This window comes from Aythya marila, assembly GCF_965140915.1.
Source record: "Aythya marila genome assembly, chromosome: Z".
Taxonomy (NCBI): Eukaryota; Metazoa; Chordata; class Aves; order Anseriformes; family Anatidae; genus Aythya; species Aythya marila.
In genome coordinates, this window is record NC_139080.1 from 43,847,239 (window position 1) to 43,869,926 (window position 22,688).

General features: G+C 38.6%; 1 protein-coding gene across 2 annotated transcripts in view; it reads left to right on the top strand.

Moving 5' to 3' along the window:
- NTRK2 (neurotrophic receptor tyrosine kinase 2) overlaps positions 1 to 22,688 on the top strand; it is a 200,128-nt gene that overhangs the window by 110,174 nt on the left and 67,266 nt on the right. For both annotated transcript variants that reach the window (XM_082783494.1, XM_082783495.1), the window contains one exon: positions 6,954 to 7,142. In XM_082783494.1, the coding sequence (XP_082639620.1) occupies positions 6,954 to 7,142 (189 nt within the window). The remainder of the gene's footprint in view (positions 1 to 6,953; positions 7,143 to 22,688) is intronic.

The window sequence follows — 22,688 nt, forward strand, 5'->3', positions numbered from 1 at the left end:
GTGTGAGAAAGAAAATAATCTGTCACTAACTTTCTCTGCAGGAATGTGATACAGTGAGAGCTAAACAATTTAGTCTTCTCATGGAGCTGCAACAAACAAGGAAATAAAAAACATTAATTTTCATTTGAAAACAAATGCAAAATACTTTGGGGACTTGATCACCCAAGTGAAATGTTATGTCAAAGTAGTGTGGCTCCATTATGATTTCCAAACAAAAGTCTCCCATTTGTTCTGCAATTGTTGTAGGTAAATCAATTCCTGTGGGGTGCTTCTTGAGTTTAAACTTCTTTTTCCAGCCAGTTTTTACCTGCAAGAGATCTCTTAGGAGCCCTCTTTCTTCTGTAATTCAGAAACAGTTGGAAAGGGAGTCTCTGAATAATGTGCTGACTGGAGGCATTAGTCTGCTGGGTATGGGGAAGTTTTCTTGCTCTCTGGATCAACATCCATTCTGGTTCTCCTGACTGCTTGGGGGCATGCTCTTGGATGGGAAGTGAACTTTTTAGGCAGCATCAGAAAGTTTTTCTTACCTCACTTATCAAGAAGCAAGAGAGTGCAAGCTTAAACAAGCATTGTTAGGTGCACATCAGTTAAACGTTAATGATACCTGTCAGAAGATGTGAAATTATTTATCCTCTAAACACCTAAGCTTGGCAAGTCTCAGTTTTCTGAGTCACAAATTTAATGCCTACAATGTAGTTTTTGGCTCAGCGTGCTGCACGAGGGTAGAAGGGCATACACTGTATGAGCTCTGAAGAACAGTGTGCTTCTGCAGCAGACGCAAGGAGCATTGTACTTGGGTGCAATGCTGCTTGGGGTGATCTTATTCTTGTATTTCCTTCACCACAAGCAGAGGAGTATCAGCCCCATAATACTAATTTGGCAACTAAGTATGCCACTGACTACTGAGATGACAGCAATAAGGCTAACACTTATGGCTGTGTTCTGGGGACATGGCAGGGCTGGGAGCAAGAGACAAGAAGGGTTGGCTGAAAGGTGAGGAGAAGCAAGAAATACTATTGCTCTGCACAGATGAACTGCTGAGGAAGCATAGGAGCACCATGCTGTGACTGTTTCCTCATTAAAATATCAGCAGCTGCAAAGCAAAGAGCATCATTTTAACAAGCTCACTCTGGATTTGCAGAGGAATCTGAGTTTACTTTGAACAGCTCCACCAACCAAAGTGAGACTAAACTGGTTTCTCCTTGGGAAGCTTATTCAGCTGGCTTTGATTTTTTTTTTCTCCTTGTGTTCTATTTATGCCTCTTAATTCAATTCTCTGTATTCAGCATGCAGCATTTTAAGAGACCAATAATATAAAGTAATGTTGCAATAATTGCATTACCTTCTATTAGGCTGGGCTCCTTATTCAGTCAAATAGAACTGCATAAACATTCTTCAACATCACAGTTACCTACAGCTGTTGAATTCAGGAATGCAAAGAAATATTCAAAGTAATGTTTATAGCACTGGTCAGAAAAAAAGTGTACCAAGTCATGAATGATGAGTTGTCTTTTAGAGGGAATGAAAGATAAAACAGGGATTCAAGGGTTGAGCTACAAAGATGTCATATCTGGTAAGAAATGTGAATCTTAGCTTGATAACAAGTGAATTTGCATCTCTGGTCTTACTGAAGCAGAAAAAAAAATAAATTGCCTTTTAATCCTAGAAAACAAAAACAAACAAACAAACAAACAAAAAACACAACAAAAACTACAGAAGATATGGGAGTCTTATAGGGAAAGAAATTATAAATAATTGATTTTTTAGAACAAAGTATTTAAGTATTGAAAAAATACACCCCACCAAAAAGCAGAAAGAGAGAAGATTCAGTATGGCCTTAAAATCCAACAGAGTTGATGCTTACTGACATGACATGCACTTACAGGCCTGCTTTTGACTGGATGGTATGCCATTACCTTACATCCCTGCATGGATTGCTCCTTGTGCCTATGGGAACAAGGATCTGAAGCAAGAGCTAATGTTAGTGCAATATCAGTTGAGGAATCCTCCTTGCGTTGAGCGCCATTTGAAATGCAAGGAGCCATTGTCATTAAGGCATCACAGCACAGAAGTCATCTCTATAAATAATCGTCTACTTGAGCTGCCTTCTAAGACCCAGCTAAGCAGATGTGTCCCTGTAACTACACAGCTCCAATCATAAAGTTAAAATTGTCTGTTTTTTTGAGAATTACTACTCCTGATGTCTCCCAACTTAGTTCAACCTTTCATAGTGACTTCGGGGATAATTCAAGTGACGTGTGACACAGTGAAGGGTATTGCAAGGGGCATGCAGAATACTGTTGTGTTCAAGAGCTCTTGTTAGAGTTCAGAGAGTATGCATGGGATAGATTGCTTACATCTTCAACACAGTAGGTGAAGGGAGAAGTAGAATGATGCAGTGATTGTTTGTGACCATCTAAACTAAAGTCTGAAAATATGTGCTTGCAAGACCATGCCAGGTGCAAACCATAACCATATGTTCCTTCTGATTCTGCACTTGAGAACCTTCCTTTTATTTATTTATTTTTTTTGAGCTTGCTTAGCTGAGTCATGTTGTTATTCACTTTGGGACTCTTTCTGTACTTTCATACACAGGAAGGTCATGTGGATTAGTTCAGTAGCAGACAGTAGTCAGATGTGTTGCAGCAGCCAGCTACCTAAGTATCTGCAGAAATCTGGAATAAGGCAGAGCAAAGCCTAGTCCCAGTAAATAACAGTGTGGGTAGATCCTGGTAGCATGCATGCTACCATTTACTCTATTTTTTCATTTACTCTGATGGCAAAAAGAGCATCAGGAAAGGATGTATTTTATGATCATGAGCCTCTTTCTTCTGACCAGAAATAGCAGCAGTCTTTCTGCTCGTCCTCATACTATGTCCATGAGGTTCATTCACAGCCTAGGAAGTGGGGAGTATTTTGGCTTTTTCATAGTGTGCCAGTTTAGAATGTAATTGTTTTTTTTTACATTACATGGCACTGTTTTTTGTTGTTGTTGTTGTTGTTGTTTTGTTTGTTTTTTTATTTTCTTTTCTGATAGCTGCTATTTTTGTATGCAGAAGTGATTTTTCTTAGGTCTAGGCCATGCAGAATGGGCAGTTTTTTAGCTTAACATCAGAGAGAGAAGAAATTCAGCCCTGCAGAGTGTAGCTCTCATCTTTCTTCTCCAAGGCAGCCTACCATTTCTCATCTGGCTCCAGCTTCTGTCTTCTTAAGATAAGAAACACAGTCTAAAAATGATATCTAGTGAAGATGTTGGGCTGCACATTTGAAGGCAGAGAAAACCTCTGCAGTTTTGTTAAAAGGTCAAGCTGACTGTGAGTCTGCTATTGGCAATAGCTAATGGCTACTGACAACCCATGATTTTCACTTCCACCAAAGACATTTTGTGTGAAATTTTCATATTTTGGATGTGAAATCAACAGTAGATTTAATAAAAAACAGAATCTACAATAGGTGTAATTATCATACTCATTCTGCCTTTGACAAATAATAAAGTGACCCCATTTAATCTCCATGAAACCACACTTTAAGGTACTTTAAGAAATTATCTTTTGATTTGAGCTTAGCTCAAATTCAGAAAAGCATTGCTCAAGTTTCTTGTCAGCACATATGATGGGCTCATCTTGCATTCTGGAAAATGGTTTTGCATTACTGGAATATCAGTCAGAGGCTGCTGCTGCAAGGAGTGAGCTGCAATGCTGGCCTGTAATTGTAATGTGACTTAGTGCATTTGAAAGATGAAATGCAGCTTCACAGAAAGTGTAGTCTGGCATACAAGCAAATATGGAAACAGTTTGTGTACCAGTTTGCTCATATTCACTAAAAGGTCCCAGCAAAGAGGCTCTTTGAGAGGATGTGAGCTCAGCTTGCCTCTGATACACAAAAATTTCCATCTGTTGAGTTCTGTTTGGCTTAACTAGAGAAGAAATACACAGTAAAAGGAAATAGGATTTTTGAATCTGAACAACTGTTTCCAAAGACTATTGCATGAGCCGATTAGCTTCTACCAAATGAGAGAGGACATCAAGGGACACAGCACAAAGTTCCCAGAGTTGAATTTTTCTTAGACTATTACATACTTACTGAGGAATCACCTCATTTTCCAAATTTTCCTCAGCTACGTCAGAGAGCTGAATATACTTGGAACCTATTTCATGCCACAAGCAAGACTAGTTTTTACCAGTTATCTTAAGTGAGTGAATAGATTTATAGAACAATTGTCTACTTTTCACCTGCAGCACTTTGCAGTTTATACTGACTGAAAAAACAGTTCACCACACAAAAATGTGTCTTAGAGTAGTAAGAAATGATTTGATGAATAGAATTAATTTCTATTCATTATACCATTCTAACATCCAGAAATGTGTAATGGAGGTTTTTCCTTGCCATCACTACTTGTGGAAGCAAAAAATGAAAAAGGAGCCTCCTCCTGTGTGGCAGAGAACAACAAGGCTGAAAAGGACTTAAGAGAGGTGTGTCTACGAAACTACAGAGGCAAGAGATTTTTCCCATTTGCTGTAAGAGAAGGGATTTGACCCTCATACAAAATCTGTATTAGGACTATATACATGTATATGTATAAAAAAGGACTGTATTTTCCCAAGAAAATTTGTATTTGCCTGTCTGCTTTTTGGTGCCATTAGCTTGACATTCAGAAATTTGAGAGACCTAAGGATGATCTCTAGAAAAAAAAAAAAAAAAAACACAAAACAAAACTGCATGCAGTTTTAAATGGGTTTGCACTAATTCTACCACACACAACTCCCATGCACCTGGAAAATGTGTTGTGACTTCACTTGAGTATCTTTGGTGCCATCTGAGGGTCCCTTTCCCACAGTTTGCTAGGTTCTGCACTTCATTAGAGGAATCTTCACCAAAAACTCTTAATCCTGGCAGCTTTCCTAGTAGAATCAATCTCAGTGATCAGTAATGACAAAAACAGCCTTGGTATTAGTATTTCACTTGATAAATTGCAGAGATCTAGGCTTCACTTACATTTGTCAACAGTGACTTTCCAGTGAAGTGCAAGGCATTTGAAAAATCACCTCTAATGTTTCAGGCTGGGGAGGGGCGGGGAAGTACTTTTTCAAACTATGAGAACATTTCCCTCATGCACCATTAAGCCAACTGGGGAGAAGGGAAAGCAGGACGGGGGTGGGAGTATGCTTGAGCCTCTAAAGATACGGTTGAATAGCCACATGCCAAATTATTTAAGCTTTATTCCTGTGAACCATACCATGTAATGATAAAGTGTTCCTGTTATGATACAGTGCACCACAAACTAGTAAGAGAGTCTAGATTTCCTTTCTATAAACCTGACCTTTCTTGGCTGCTGTGTCTGGGCCTGCCCTCATTCATTAGTTGTGTGTATTAGTTGTTGTGTTGCATCCTCCTCATCTTCTTTTACATCCTCCGTGATGTTTCTACATGATTTGCTGGTGTCTCTATGTCCCCCATCTCTCCCGCAAACACAGATGCCATCTGTGTGCTGGGGTTACTTGGATCTATCTTGCCTCTGCACTGTTCTCTTCTGTCCAACTTAAAGCTCAGTTTGGGACAACATTTTGCAGAAGAGTGGCTGGTGACTTGGAGTAAATACAGCTGTTTGTCTATGCCAAGATCACCTGTGCTTCCCCCTTCTTTAGGGAGACAAACCTATCAATTCTGCTGGTAGGGCAGACACAGGTGCTGTCTGAGGATGCCGTTCCAGGACAGGCATGTCAAGGGGGTGAATCATTCCATCTGTTGCTAGCATCATCTATTAATTGTTAAAATTAGAATATGTGAATGCCAAACCAAAAGCACAGGTTAATGTGGATGGAAAATGGTCTGACATGTGGCATGCGTGATCTCTGCTGGCTCTTCAGTGGGCAGTTTAGGCAACACATTGTCACTGCTAAATGGTGACGCTGGTTTTCTTTGAACATTGTCTGTGTACTGGAAGATGTAATGGAGAATTTAAATAGCAGTGTTAGATCACAAGATTTCAAATGGTATCTGCACTGACCTTGCCATTAATTCAGAAGCCCCTGCAGCTCACAGAAGTGGAGCATGCTGCTAAGCATTTTTTTGTTATTATTATTTACTTACAAGGTTTTAACACCATAGTGCTTTCTTTGAAAGTATAGAGTACACAGTGAAAACAAAAACAAAACAAAAAAAGCAACAACAACAACAACAAAAACTGTCATTAAATTACTGATCAAAATAAACCTCTTTCTGGAATGTGACCAGTCTGAAGTATGGATGGGGCCTCAGGAGCCACAGGAATATTATCCTGTACTGGAGGACCACATGTGCAGTGACCCCAGATGTCACACTAGTATGAGATATGTCTTTCCCACTACTCTGAGCACGTACTCTGCACCTTCTATGACTGTATACATGTCCTCTTGATTTTGGCTCCCAGCCATTTTGTCTTTCAGAACTGACACAGTTTCCAAGTTTAGGATGAGCCCATCTTCTCTCTGTCTTTTGCCTTGTTATAATGCCACCTCAAAGAGAAGGCAGGTGTTTCCCCATGTTTGTGGGAAAAGGTATTATTGCTCTGTGATCTGAGAAAGTCTTAAGGTAAAAAGTTATTATGTGTATTTCATAACTTATGTAGGGATATTTCTTGATAACAGACTATGCTGGACCATGACATATTTAGCCTAGGTGATCTACCAGTGCAAAAAATTTACTTCACATTCCAACTTCTAATGGCCTACCACTGTGTTCTTTTCTTTTTTTTTTTTTTTCCTTTCTTCCCCCCCCCCTACTTCTCCATCTCAACTCAGACATATAAAATTCCTGAGGTAAGATCAACAAGGTACATGAATAGAGCATATGACTATTAAGATAGTCTGGACAAAAAGACTGGAGATAAAAAAAAATGGATAAAAAAAAAAAGGAATGGTCTGAGGGGGAAAAAAAAGTTCTGAATTAAGGCAAATCTTTGTTTCTAATTCTAGGTCCTTCTTCAGTTATCAGCAATGATGATGATTCAGCCAGTCCTCTCCATCACATCTCAAATGGCAGTAACACTCCATCTTCTTCTGAGGGGGGTCCTGACGCAGTCATCATTGGGATGACAAAGATTCCCGTCATTGAAAATCCTCAGTACTTTGGCATTACCAACAGTCAGCTCAAGCCAGACACCTGTAAGTAAAAACAAATATATGTATTCCAGTCATTCATTATTCATGTGCAAGTGCTGGGGCTCCTTAACAGAAAAAAAAAAAAAAAAAAAAAAAAAAAAAAAAAAAGTCTAAATTCCTGGGAGTGGAAGGGTGGGGTTAAAATATATGCAGTTTGTTAAAAATACATGGGATGAACTGCTTTACATCTGTCAAAGCCAAATTCAGCCCTTTTAATGAGTTAATTAAGACATCAGTGTTATGCTCAAAGCCCAGTCCATATTCCATCAAAGTCACTGGTAGCCTTTCCATTGATTTCAGTGGTCTTTAGCCAGTCTTGTGCACTGAATGCTTTTCTGGGACAAAACAAATGCTGGGTCAAAAAGAAAGTCAGTATTGTTACATACTCACTGCTCTCAATTTGGTAATGAATATAACCTAATTTTGAAATGTGAGCATTTGTAAAGGAATAAGAATAAGGACTAAAAATTCCATTATTTTAGTTTAATTGTATAATTCAATCTCTGTAACTGGAAAAGATGTTGAAAAACAGAGCAGGAGGTTGCTCAGTGGACAAGAGATGTCACTTACAAATTATTTTATGTTCAGTTAGAAGCAGATAAAATGTGAATAGGTATAAAGTGTTAAAAATAATTAACTCTTTATAGTTAAAAAAGAATATCCCTAACTGCAGCTACTATTCTTCAGTTGTAGAATTAGATATGTGAAATGTTGATTTTTGAACCAGCAATTAGCATTGTAGCAGATAACTGGAAAAAAAATACCTAAGTGGTATTGTGATTATTAACAACTGCAGTACTGCTTTTTTTTTTTTCATCAGTACATTTAGGTATTTAAGTATATCAGCCTTCTTTGTGTGTCTGTGTGTGTGTGTATATGAATATACATACATTTGTAGGGTGTTCATGGACAACTGATGTGTTTCTCTGGGAAGTCAGTCCAGAGATTTCCAGTGCAGCTGTTGAGCTGTGAGCTGTTGGATGTGCAACTAAGGGATGATACAACCTATTTCTATCCTAACCAGAATGATACGGCTTCAAAAAACAAGTTGTTTTTTAGGGGCTTACTGCCTAGATCAGAAAACTTTGCCTCCAACTTTGCAAAGTTTAAATTGCATGATAGGAATCTTGCTTGACCTGTGAATGAGTGCTTGCATGCATATACATATGCATGATCTCTAAGGTTGTAAAGACTGATGCTGGACTGCTTAATTCTGAATATTGACGCTCATCTACATCTCAATTATTACTCCAAGCATCTAAGCACAGTCCACAAAAAATGATCCTGCCATGAAAGATGAGGGACATTTCTGCTTTTATTATATATCCCTGATGTTCCTTTACTATTCCTTTACTATGTGTTTTTTTTTTTTTTTTTTTTTTTTGGGGGGGGGGCACTATTTTATGATTAGAAGTGCCCCATTATCTCTTCCACCAGACCATATTTGTATAATTTGGCCTAGCATATGTGGTGGGATGCATTAAATAATCACTGATTTGCTGATACTTGATCAGCACAAGGAAAATGTTATACAGATGCATTGTGATTAGAACATTAATTCCTGTGAAAAATAGAAGCCATTAGGGAATCAGAAATGGGCAACATGCCCACTAGAGCTCTTTAATGTTATATAAAAGGCCATGCTTTTAAATATGAGGCTACTGTACCTCCGTTCCCAGCTGCATTAGACAATGTTATAATTGTTTAAATAAACATCAGTGACTACAGAGTATTTCACTTTCAACATTAATGTTGAAACAACATACATGCTGTTCTGAGCAAAAAAATAACACAAACTGTACCAAAACACAAAATTCTCTCACATTTAGTAAGATGCACATTAAGTACAATCACATTAAATCACAGCTGAGTAGTGCTAAGTAGGTCCTGATCCTAAAAATACGTAAGTCTGTGTTTGGTTTTGTGTGCTGCAGTGAAACCCACACGGTGTCAGGGAAATTAATCACAGTACATGAAGTTCAGCTTGTGCATAAATGTTTGCAGGATGAGGCTCAAGACTTTGCTTTGGTGCTCCAGGGAGACATATGGGACTGATGCTTTGCATTTTGCCACATCACCATGGTGGTCCCAGTCTTTGTGTTTTATTGTTGTAGCAAAGAAAATAAGGTAAACTGTGGCAGTATATAAACCAAGACATATTTCTCCTAACACACTGAGCATCTGTCCAATAAAGAAGGTAATACAAATTGTCTGGGATAAAAATGGTCTTCCCATGAATGATTTCACATACCCTGTCCTTCTGTCTCTCTCACTCACTTGTTACTACAGAGCTGTACTTGTCCTTTCTTAGCCTGCCAGCTTCCTCCTGATGTGCATATCTGGTATTTATAAAGCTCTAAGTTAAGTACCTCTCATACCTTTTTCCTGTTTACGATAATGCCAGCACCAGATATCATCTGGTTTCATCTTCAGCAAGATAATTAACATTTATGGTTATTTCCTATTTGGTCTAAGTTCCATTGTCTGCTAACATTAAACACAGCAACCACTGACAGTCATGCTGGAAATGATTCTGAAGTATTTAGTGTATGTACATTATTGTGTGGAAAAAGGTGAGACTTTGAGCTTGATGAAGGTGTATGCAGATTGAATTGCAGTTTTCTCAAATTAAAGGAACACATCTGCTCTGAGTAGCAAGTAGAGTTTCCTTATCAACATGACAGGTAATTTGACTTCTCTACAGATGATCATTTCCAAGTACATTGGGAAGTATTCAAAGTGCATGTGTTTAGAAGAAAATAAAACAATGTTTTGTGACTGATTTCATTTTAAATTCCATCACTGGATCAGTAAATCGCTACTTTAGCTACTGAGTAACTAAATCCTAAAAAGTAATGGCTTCTAAGGAATCAAAGTCTCAGGCTAAAAGTTGTAACACATCCCTGCTCCTGAGACACAGTCTTCAAGGTGGGAAATGCAAACTGATAAAGACCAAAGTCCCAGTGACTTCAGGGGCTGTTTTTCAGTCATCACTCAGAAGGACTGAATTTCTGTCCCATGTTTCAGCCCAAGTGCTCATATGCACCTGTAATTGGCAAAGCAGTAGAAAATTACCCTTCATCTTGCAACTGGTACTGTTTGATACTTCAGTTCCAACTGTCCACCATCTTAACTATTCATTTGCCTTGCTAGCAACCTCACTGATGCTGCTTTGGCACTACTCTATCTGCCAACCTGTCCCAACACTCCTGACTCTTCTCTGCTGTGGACCATTGTTTGCTTCTTGCTCATATACCACTCCAATATTGTGACTATTTCTACCTTGGAAGTTTACAGTCTGTGGTGCACTGACATGTTTCAGACACATACCAGATTTCTTGGTTCCTCTCTATGTGAAATCAATTGGTAATTTCTGTTGGTGGTACGTAGCTAACAGTGACAACTGTAATTTTTTTTTTTTCCATGAGAGAGTTTACCACCTGGAGATGGTGAAACACTCTTTGCACTTGATTCATTATAAACCACATTGTGTTATATTAGCATCAACCTGTAAACCTTTTACCTAGGAATTACCAACAGTATTAAATTGCTGCTGTTGAAAATCAGGCCATAACTTTGTAATGAAGTAACACTCTCAGGTGCAGAGACCTTTCATGGATGGCAAACCTTGAAAAGATTTTTCTCCTCTGAAATCAAATGGTTGATCTAGTATCTTGCGGGCATGGTAGCTAACCATTGCTAAAAGGCTGGCTTCACTAATCCTATGAGATGTCACAGCACCTTATCTATTTGATCTTTTCATTAAAAAATCAAAAAAATAGTCTTCTACATTCCTACATGGAAGTTGTAGTTGCTACAGTTATCAACTGAGCTTGATGGACCTGTTGAAACAGGGTGGAAGGAAAAACAATTAAGCCCACATACAGCTCTGGCCTTTCTTCATTCATCATTTAACTTCCTGCATAGGTCTTAGGATATATCAGCCAATTGCTGTTACATTTCAGTGATTAATGTTGGAAATGCGGTCAGTAAATAACATTGTTGTGCTGGGTAGTAATGTGAAAAGCAAAACCTGAGAAGAAGGCATGCAGAAGATGCCAGTGGAAGAGCCCAAGTTGAGACTCTCAGGGCAGACCTTAGATACAAAGCTCATTGCAAATGGTTTTTGCATTTGGAGAATAAAATTGTTCTCTGAATATCGTCCCAATAGGAACCACCCTGCACCCCCACCCCAAGAAGTAATCATGGCTGTTGGGTGCAACTGAAAAGAAGGTGGAACTTTCATGAAGAGGTTTGTAAGCTCCAGATTTCAAGCCCATGAGGGTGAATAAGTACCAACTGCACTAGTGTCAGTTTGCCCTTCACAGCACATCCATGCTTTCATTTGATTTTGTACCTTAAGATATCGATGGTAGAAAATAGCATACTGGGCAGGCTTGTTAATTAGTCAGTGTGTGATGTAATGGCAAGGTGTTTTCAGTGACTGGCCTCTTGGCCTCTGTGTTTCAGATGATGTGATGTGGATTGTGGCTTGCAAGTGGGAAATTGGTATGTATTCATGGGTAGTCTTAATATTTGGTCTATATTTCTGCAGTACACGGTGTTCCTTCAAGAACCAGAGTGTGAATGTGCACTTTAGATATATACATTGGGTAAAAAAAAATGTAGTGCAATCTTCAGATTTACTTCTGTTATTTTATAAAAATGAAAGGTTGTCCTGACACGCTTTAATATTTGTGCTTCACCTGCACTTGTATTAGCACACAAATAGCATCCCTATTCTTACAATACCGTGTTGAGGAAATAGGTGGTTATTTAGACTCCATTGAAAAGTAATAACAATTATTGTACTTAGCTTGACTGCTTTCAGTATTTTACCACCTGTGAGTGTCTTAGTTCAGGTTCTAGTGGATATACATAGAAAAATGCATTTGAATCATTTGAGCTAGTGGACAAGATGCTGTCTACATACCCACTGTGAAAAATTACTGTATTTCTTCTGTTGGCTTCTGTTAAGGAAAGTCAGCAGCTGTTTATAAGTTGATCAAAATAATGTTTGTAACTTTATTTTAATTTATTTTGCTGATCTGAAATATATATATATATATATATATATATATATATTAACCCCTCTCCTATCCCACTGTGAGCACTGAACTTACCAACTTACTACTTACTTTCAGGCATTTTCATTTTCATTTCAGGGATTCTTACACCATTTAGCTAGTGGTGATCTCGTTTTCTTCTGACTTACCTCATTCTGTGACTATAGTTTTCTTTTTAAGGAATATAAACCAGACTATGGTTGCCTTTGTTAGGCAGCAAGGTTGCAGAAATGCTCTGCTTTTGTCCACCACCTTCTTGAATGACTTTTATAGGAGAAAAGAAATAGGAGTGTTATTCTTGTCATTTTATCATGACTCCCATAGAATTGGACATTAAAGCCACATTTTTGAGTCTGGTGATGATCTCAGATTTCATTTTAAAGGGGAAAAATTGTGAAGAAGATCTTGAGAATGTAAGCCAGAACCCAAAAGTCTGAGAAAACAGAAAGAGGTCTGGATTTGTGTTCCTTCTGTTTATTTTGTTTATGGCACTGTGATTCTTTTCAAGCTTCTTTCACAATGCAGTAGCACTGAGCATGGCGGTAGCATTGAGCAGGGCTGCAGCATATTGGGGTGCAGAGCTGGCCACCTCTGCCAGCCAGGGGTGCAGCCCTGGCTCAGCCTCCATGCAGAGCAGAGGGCAGCCAGGGCAGACTCCTGGACCTTCAGACGTGCATTACTTCTCCCAGGAGGCTAGTGGAAGGGTGCAGCTGCTTGTAGCTCAGACCAGTTGTTTCTGTGGTTTTGATCACTCAGGCCTCAACAGGCCTTTGATCTGGTGCTGCACTGACAACCTTCTCCCTAGTCCTTGGATAACTAGCAAGGGACCATTTGATAAGAAAACAAACAAACAAACAAACAAACAAACAAACAAAAACTGGTTATCTACATTACCAGGGCAAGTTTAACAGAAAGAGGGTTTGTGGTCACTTGGGGTGTATTTCTCAGGCATCCTTGCCCCAGGAGCTCCACAGGAGAGCCTGTCCCCAGCACGTGTGCTTCTGCTATGGCAGCATCTCCTTCTTCTCTCTCAGGGCATGGGCTTTCACTGTGGAGTGGGGACATGAGAATCTGGCAACATGAAAACAGTAGGCAAAAAGGAAAATTCACCAGGAGAGAGCCTGTGTGCTGCAGCGATCTGCCAAATGTTTGACCCACAGCAGAAGATGTGTTCATTGCTCTGTAGTGCCCATCCTACACAGTGTCATTTAAAAATCCAAAATGACTCAATGAGCCAACTGCAAGCGTTGGACAATCTCTACTTGAATTTAACTCCCATATAACAAATGTGGCATGTTCCAGGTTGTATCTGTCACGTTACACTCTCCTAGAATTTTCAGGAATAGGTGTAATTTTTGACATGCATTACAGGTTAAAAATATAGACTATGTACCAATACACAGAATAAGGGTCTCCCACGAGAAAGACTGTCAGCATTTTCATCTCTTTTGAAAGGCTTTTACATCTCAGTGACAACAAAAGAAAATCTGCTGTTGTGGTTTCTTAGACAGCTAAACTGTAAGCCTGGGGATTTTCCATCAACTCCCAAGGTTTTCAGAGCTGAAAATTTATAACCAGCTCATTTTCCTATAAAGGACAGCCTAACCTCAGCAGCCAGAGCACAGAGGAGCAAAAACAATCAATCTTGGTGAAATCCATACTGAGTGGAAGCACCTCGCTACCCAAGCTGAACTTGCCAGACTTGACATTCATTGGCAATCATTGTTCAGAAGCTGGGAGGATTAACAGGGCACTCACTTCACCAAAATTAGAATTTTTAGATGCTGAAAGCCAACGAACTTTAAATGCTGCAAAATAAGGATGAATGAGTTTGAGATTATGAGGAATGATATACATGTCAAATGTACTGCTTGTCCTGTTCCCATTGTGTGCCTTACTCTAAAGATATTTTATGGGCTAGATAGAGCAATAAGGATATATGAAGATGTATTTTGTCGGCTTGACTAAATATTTTTGTATTTTGTATTGCATTTTTCAATCCATGATTGCAGTCACCACTTAAATTATGTGTCTTTGCAATTGTTCATCAAGACATGCATATGTCAAAGATGTCAACCACATACATAGGTGGTATATTTCCTTAGCTGTGTTTGACCTTTATTAGCTTGGCAATTGAATTGTACCCCAGACACGTCATATTGAGTCTCACATAATTTTCCCAATAGTCTGGTCTCATACTTCCTCTGCCTAATAAATAAAATGTAACAGGGAATAAATAAATTTGTAAGAAATTAGATTTTTTTTAACACCTGCTGCTCATTCTGAGTCTCAGTAGACATGGTTTCTTTTTTCTTTTTCAACCAGATGGAAAAATTTCTCCCAAAGGCTGAACCTTTCAACTTGAGCAGTGGAGAAGTTTACCTTTTTAAAGATTCAGAATTGGAAGTAAAGGGTCTATTTCCACATTTATTGTAGAGGTGAACCTATAGAATCATATTGTCCCCAAAAGTTACTTGCATTCCGGTAATGATCCATTCATGAACTCCTCTTATACCTGGTAAAAAAGGCAAGCAGTTACATGATCAGCAAAATGCTTGCATTTCATTACACAAAATGGTGTTCTATGACCGAATTATTTGGTAAACTCTGACTTGCACTGGGAGTCCTATTTCTGGAAATGCAAGTACAAATACAACTTGGACTCTGGTCTGTAATTTTTGTTATCAACTAGAAATACAGCACATGAAACATAGTTCCAGCTAAACAGAAGATATTTTGGAAGGAGATATGAGCAACTAAGACCCAAAGAATGCATTTCAATTATAAAGACAGAGTATGAGAGGAGACAAAGTGAGACATGCACTCTTAGTAAAGTGCCAGGTGTCAACATTCAGGAAGAGTGTGTTTTTGTCCAGAGAGTTGTTGCGTAAATTTGTCAGGTTAACTTCAGTTTAGCATGCTGTTCTCCAGCAGAGCACTGAAATTCACTTTCAGCATCAAGCCCCACCACAGCCTTAATGTTAAATGCACACTTGAGGACATTATGAAAGATAAAGTGAAATTAAACACGTAGATAAACATTCTCTGTAATTAGGGTAATAGTCAAGATGAAAAAAAAAAGCAACAAAAAAAAACCAGACAGAACTTTTTTAGTAGGTAGCATTGCTACCTTCAGTTTGTCATTTGACAATACAAGAGCATTAGAAATACATACACTACTTTGGCACCAAAATATGTAGCTTAATCAGTTATATATATACTAATATATATATAATACATAGATGACAGATAGCACCATTTATATTGTAATGATTTAATTATGCCTTTCAGACTCTGTGCTGCATAGTAAGGTCTAGGTATGTTCTTTTTATATGCAGAAACCTGCATATGTATGTAAATGCATAATGGGAGGGAAAAAGAAAAAGAAAGAGAAAAAGAAAAAGAAAGAGAAAGAGAAAAAGAAAAAGAAAAAGAAAAAGAAAAAGAAAAAGAAAAAGAAAAAGAAAAAGAAAAAGAAAAAGAAAAAGAAAAAGAAAAAGAAAAAGAAAAAGAAAAAGAAAAAGAAAAAGAAATATTACAGAGCTTAAAATGGGTAGTACTTATAATTAAGCTTAATGGGAAAAAAGTAATCCATTGTGAAAACCTCTTTATCATGAGCCTAAGCATGGGAGCAGGATTAGGCCTTTGATTTATTCCTTGTGTCAGTGAGAGCTTTGGCTAAATAAGAAATACAGATAACAGGGAAGCAAGATAGTACAAATAAGAATAAAATCAGAATAAATAAAATAAAATGAGAAATAAAAATATATAAATATGTATAAATCTTAGCTCTGATAAATACTGAAGTAAGAGAAAATCAGAACTAAATCAAATAACTTTGTAGCCAAAACAATATCATAAATCCTACTTTTATTTTCTAGAGGTCATCACCAAGTAGTTGCATCATTATTGAAAATCATGAGTGTGTAAAATGTAGTTAGCCCTGAGCTAACTATTCACTCAAAGATTATTTTCTCATACCCACCAGAACTGCAGAAGGGCCAGCTGGCTCCTCTGAATATGTGCTTACCCTCTATTTTACATGTTTCTGTGTATGCATGAGGGTGTACTGGCTTGCATAGCAGGCTCTGTGCCCAGCAAGAGCTTCACCTGCTCTGTCCCTCTCTTTACTACATCATGGTTAACAGATTCAGTACTAGAGGTGTTTTCCCCATGGTGGTCGATCTTCCCATTAGTAGTGGATCCATGCAGCTGGGAGATGGAAAGCTGTACTCCTGTCCCATTACAAGAAGGAGGGCTCACTAGCTGCTATGGGGTTGCTGATCTCCCAGACTATCTTAGTCTGATGTCTGTGCAGCTTCATTGACATTCTGTCTTGAGAAAACTCTCCCAACAAAAGTAACATCAAAGTTTGTATGAGTGAGTATGTTCAGCTTGTTTTTGACAGGGAGTTGCTGGGGAGCATCTCATTGTCTCAAGGTTAGCTTCACTTGTGTTATGGCATAGTGTTGGTCAGCAACAAAGGAAATGTAGCAGCCTTTTAAAATGTTGTCAGAGATAAAAACACTTTGTTGATAGTCTGAAATATTCTGTAATATTCTTCAAATCAGTCTTCCAGCATTAATATTTTAATTAAACCTTTCAATAGGCTTCTCATTTTTCACAACAGCAGTTGGGGAAAAAATATAAGACTTTTTTTTTCCTTTTTTTTTAATTTTTTTTTTTTTCCCACCAAGAGTTGTTAATATACCTGCTTTATCTTGGACATATAATCTATATGGTAGAATACCTGAGCTCACCATTTTCTGACATTTAAAAAATATGATTACACAGGTAGGCAAGTCTAGGAACATGCTTCTGTCATTAATTAGCACAAATAAAAACCCAATGGCTAAAATGTATCTTCATGGTCATCTTCAGAACCCTCCCTTTCCCCTTTCCCTTAAGCCAGCTTTATTTGGGTTTGCTGGACAGAAACAATAGGGCCTCTCAGTACCAGCTTCTCTCTGTCAAAGATGTAGAAGGGTCCTCTGCTTACCGGGGCTGTAACTGAGGGGTGAAGGCAACTCTTGGGCACAGCAGTTCCTACGCTGTGAGGGTTGGTATGAATTTCTCAGCAGCTGACCAGGTAGCTGAGCAGGCCATTCCACAGAGGACAGGTTTATCACTCTTTGAAGGCCAGTATATCACTTAAGGCAAGAAGCATACAGATCTGATACAGGGTGAACACTTGCTATGTCTTATCTTTAGCCCATCAATGCCCACAATAATTAATCACTATTATTTGCACATTGCTGGGGAATCACCATGATTGAAGTATAAGACCCCTGCAAGGGAAAAAGTGTCAAGTGACTGAAGTCAAGACCCTGCAATGAGGTCTGAAATAGTTAAAGTTCTATTGATGAAAAGTTGTGCAATACCTTTAGCTAACAACTTGTGCATTAGCTTTTGGGGGCAATTAAACAGAAACATGTTAATTAAAAACATATTGCATGGGAGTATTGTTTGCATTTAGAAAAAATACATGGTATGTGCATACCAATTATTGACTGTTTCTCTAAATTTCAGTGTATCTCTGTAAAGCCAATCTTATCTCTAGGGATTTAATTTTATTTTTTAATTTATGCATTATGGAAATCCAAGTTCCATTCTCAGATGTCAGCTTGGCACATGAAATGAGAATCTCAAAGGTATTCAGGTGCTAAAGTATTCAAGTCAACGATTTACTGGTTTTCTGAAAAACCCTTGAACAGATTGGAAACCTAAAGTCTAGTCAGTAGGAATCAGATTCTTAATCAGCTTAGTACTTTGGACAATTCCAGTAAATGACTGACTCTTCTTTCTACACCTTAATACCTCTGAAATTTGTTTGTTGGAGACTCTGTTTAAGTCAGTGATAGTATAGGTCACAGGGTGCGGGAAAAGGCTTTCAGTCTCCAAGAGAATCCCTTGAGCAGCATTCAGTTGTATCCAAGGATTAGAGCCAGAGTTAAGGTGATGGAAAGCTCTCTTCATGAAGGCACTTCCTCCTCCTCTTCCTTCCCCCTACCTTGGTTTGTTTCCCACAGCACTGTAGAGAAAGAATGGAAAATTGGACACTCTATCGTATGGTTATTTGTGCTCAGGACTGGATAGTTAGAAGCTAAATCTAAATTCAAATAACCTCCAATTTGTATCATTTTGAGGAAAATACAGATCTGACATAATTTTGAACTGCCATTACAAATATCTTTTTTGAGCCATGGTTCCAGTTAGTATATTTCTGTGATGAAACCATTCTCACGCAGCTTCTCGTATTTCTGAATGTTGCTTATGATCTGTTTAGATTTGGTTTCTTAGGCTGTCTTTCAAGGACGTTCTCTCATTTATTTATTTATTTATTTATTTGCCCACAGCTTGAAGGCCTGTGGCTGCCTTAACCAAAACAAAACAAAACAAAAAAAAACAAACAAAAAACAAACAAACAAACAAACAAAAAAACAAACTGAAAACAATACCCATCGAGGGGAACATGTCTCACACAAAGTAGGGAGGAACAGAAAAAGGGTGAAACAAATGGAAAAGAAACAAAAGAACATCAGTCTCAGCCTTTGGCAAAGAAATAACAATACATGACTGATTTGCTCTGACTGCCTGTGCAGGAGGACATGATTTGTCTTGTCCCTGTTTTATTCTCATCAGAAGAAAAGCAACTGCTTTGCTGTATTTGCAGTCTCCACTCAAGAGGCTGTTGAGACTGGAATAGCAATAGGATTGCCTCCAGACAGAAATGCATTGACCAACACCATGTGGGAAAACTTGAAAAGCTCCTTCTTGGGTGGTAAAATGCAAGGCAAAAGCTTATGGACTCAGTCTTTCATCCTCTGATTTAAAAATGGAAGTACCCGGTTAGACAGGGCTGTTCCCTCCAGGACTGTCAGTTTTGTAATGTGCTTGTGGTGCTTGGGTCTTTGAAGCTCACATGTGTCACCAGCAGTGCAGAAAGGCGTTTTATCTTTAGCTGGCAGCCAAATAAGTTGTGCTATCATGATGTCTATGTTGATGGCAAATTCTCACCTTATTTTGCCTACTGTATCTGCACAGTTTGGGAATGGACATATTGCTACAGTGGATCTCAGTAGTAATGCTCTGGAGCCCGTACGTGGCTGGTTCTGCATAGATTAGAAACCCTTCATCAAATAGGTGTCTAATAATCTTTAAGCAGTGTGTTTCTTCCAGATCTTCCAACACCAGGAGTTTGTCTTAAGCTTTGCAATACAAAGATTGATTTCCTCTTTAAATGCTAGCTCTGAGTAAACCAGTAGATACTCCCTGTGTGGTTCCCTGTAGTGGTATAGCAGTGGTAGGCAGCTTCACAGACATCATCAACATACCACCAGCTCAACACACTGTCTTCCTGTGGCCAAAAACCTCTGGACTGGGTGAGCAGAGAAGAGGGATCAGAAGCAGTTAAAAGGTGCAGGTTGCTTGCTGACATCCTTGCTGTTGCAGCGTGACAGGTGCTGATGGCAGTGGCCAGTGCTGGCCTCTGACTTCCTCAGTGGCCAAAAACTCCTGCAATTTGCCAGAAATAGCAGTGGTGCCTGGAGAAGTGACTGCTGCCAGGTGCCCACCCCTCTGCAGCTGAGAAGTAGGTTCACCATCTTTCAGTGCCTCCAGCCCATGTATAAGCTGTCTTCAATTTCAAGCTGCCTCAATTCTCCAGCCACCACAGGATTCATGAGCTGGACCTCTTCAGCTGCCACTGGCAGCCCCAGCAGGCATCAGCAGGGATGCTGAAATGCTCTTTGCTGAACTCAGACATGTCTGCAGAATCCTTTCAGTCTTGTGCTTCACCCTGGGAGGAGACATTTGGTGCACTTTTTCAGCAAGACATGGCCTCAGACAGTAAATCACAGCACTCACCCTGGAGACGTGCTATAGGAGCACAGACTGAGGCCTCAAATTCATGTGTGCCTGCTTGAAGAATGTATTTTCTTTTTCTCTTAACTTTTGCTTCTGGAGTCCTCTCCAGAAGCTTTTTTCCAGGCTTTGCTTTCTTTGCAGGTATAGTGAACCCTTCGGAAAGTTAATCTGAATTCTGCTATTGCCAAGAATCCTTACCTTGCTGCAAGGTGGCTCTTTCCCAACTCACGAAGTCTGTTCCACTACATATTCTGATTTTGCATGTTTCCTCACTGGAATTGTCCGAGATTTGGTTTTGCAGTTTTATTACAATGTTGTATTGCATTTTAAAGCTACATTTTATTTGCCTTTTGAAGGGAACATTTTACAGAACTCTGAAATGGTACCATGCTGAGGTATAAATGCGGTGCAAAATGATGTCTTTCAGAAATGAGAAAGAAGAAAAAAGTTTCAGCTTTTTTTTTTTCTTTTTCTTTTTTTTTTTTTTTCAGTGATAGCTTTTCTCGAGAGGCCCAATCAAGAATTGATTTTCCATTGAAATCAATGGAAGTCTTTCCAGTCCATTGATTACTGTGAAACAGGACTGTTGTGAACAGCAACATTAAACAACCTGTAGTGTGTCAATGAAAAAAAAAAAAAATTATTATATATTATTATATGTAGGAGAGCCTATACATTTCTGTAAGATAAATTTTCAGGTAAATTTTCCTGACTGCAAGATAGAATGGTTTCAAGACAGAACAAAGCATACAGGTGTTCACTGCTCTTGCAGAAGAGAGCTTTGCTGTCTCAACTTTGCAGCTTTTTATTTGTTGATGGAATATACACAAAGAAATATTTACAACATTTTCTATGGAAAAGGCACAGAAAAGCTACGGGTGTTTTTCTTAATAATGGAGAGAAAGAGTACAGAGAAAACTTTGACTTTTATTTGTTTTGGTCTGGTCTAGGGATGGACTCCGCCTGAGCATGCAATATTTATTTTTCATCATATATAAATGGCTCTGCCCACCCACAGTGAATTCTTGGCCTCATCAAACCAGTCATTCCATCCAAATGTCCATAAAAGTTTTCAAGAAACATTTTGTTATGATCTATCTGACCTTTGTTTATGGGTATACCATACTGTATAGAAGCATATATGTCAAAACCCACACTGTTAGCTAAACCATCTCAAGACCTGTTTCTTTAAACTTGTATTCTTCTGTGACTGCAACCAAAGGCTGTGCTGAGAGACGTTTGGGTAACTGAGAGATTAGTGTCTGTCCTGTGGTAAAAATGTACCTCAACACTCTGCAGAAAACGTGTGTCAGAATTGTCCCTTGGATTTCTCTTGTCTTACTGAGGTCTTTTTCAGGTGGTCCTCTGAGAAAGACAGAGAAATTCTGGGAAACAATAACAAAACTGCTTAGAGAAACACACCTTGATGTTAGAAGTTTTTTGTTTTGTTTTGTTTTATTTTGTTTTGTTTTTTAAGAAAAAGAGGCAAATTTTTAAATGGAAATTCAGTCTAAGGAAAGATAACAATTCTGGGTTTAAATCTTTTTTAGATCTTCAGGCTCTTGTAATAAGAAAAGGGAATATTAATTTACGAGCTCTGGTAGAAACCCTCTGTGGCTGCAAGTCATGAGCTGTCCCTCATTCCCTGCACTGCTTTGTGCTGGCAGATTCTCAGAAGCTGTAGCAGTGCTGAGCTGAACTTGGATCTTTGCATGGCAGGTAAACACTCTGGGTAATCAGGCTAAGAAATCCAGGGATAAAAGCCTATTTGAACACATTTGAGTCAAGACAAGTGAGCACTGTTTTCTTTGTATCTCAGATTCAGTAATGGAACAAGCTTTATCTAACCAAATTTGCAACAAATCCCATTGTTTCTGACAAGAGCTTATTTGGAAATAGGCCTCACGTTGCTTTTAAACAAATTAAAAAGGTGTTCAGTACTGTGCAAGCTAAGCAGTTCTGTGTCCTGATACACTTGAATTACTGAGGTTCTTGATGTGCATTGTTGTTTAAGTTGTGCACTCTGTGTGAATGTAAATCACACTCTGAGACTAGATCTCAGTCTGATCTGTGGATGATGGCTTGATGCATAGAAGAAAAAACCCTCTTCTCTCCTTTCCAACCCAATGAAATGTGGTGGAGCAAGCTGTCAGGGAAAAAAACAGTGTAAAGGCTTTCAAAATTCATGCTGTACCCACAAACAAAAAAAGGAAGAATATAAATACACTTATCATCCCTTAAATCAGTCCCTTAACATCATATTCATACAGCAAGATTATAGAACAAAAGAAGTGCATTGTAGACTTCAATGTTTTCCTTGTTACCTTATATAGACAGCTTCTCCATATGCAGACAATTCACTGTGCGCGCCCAGACTTTGCTACAGGACATACCTCTCATGTTGTAAACATGGAGAAAATATTTTCATCTGTAGGTGTTGTTCTCGCCAACAAGAACATTGTTAAGGATGACCAATGTTCTACTTACGGCAGTTGTCGTCATAAACTCCTAGACACAGTTACTAGTAAAACTCATTAGACTGGACAAAACTGGACCAACATCACAAAGATGAAACAGATAAATCATGCTCAGACAATAGGGAAAATGCACGGAAAGT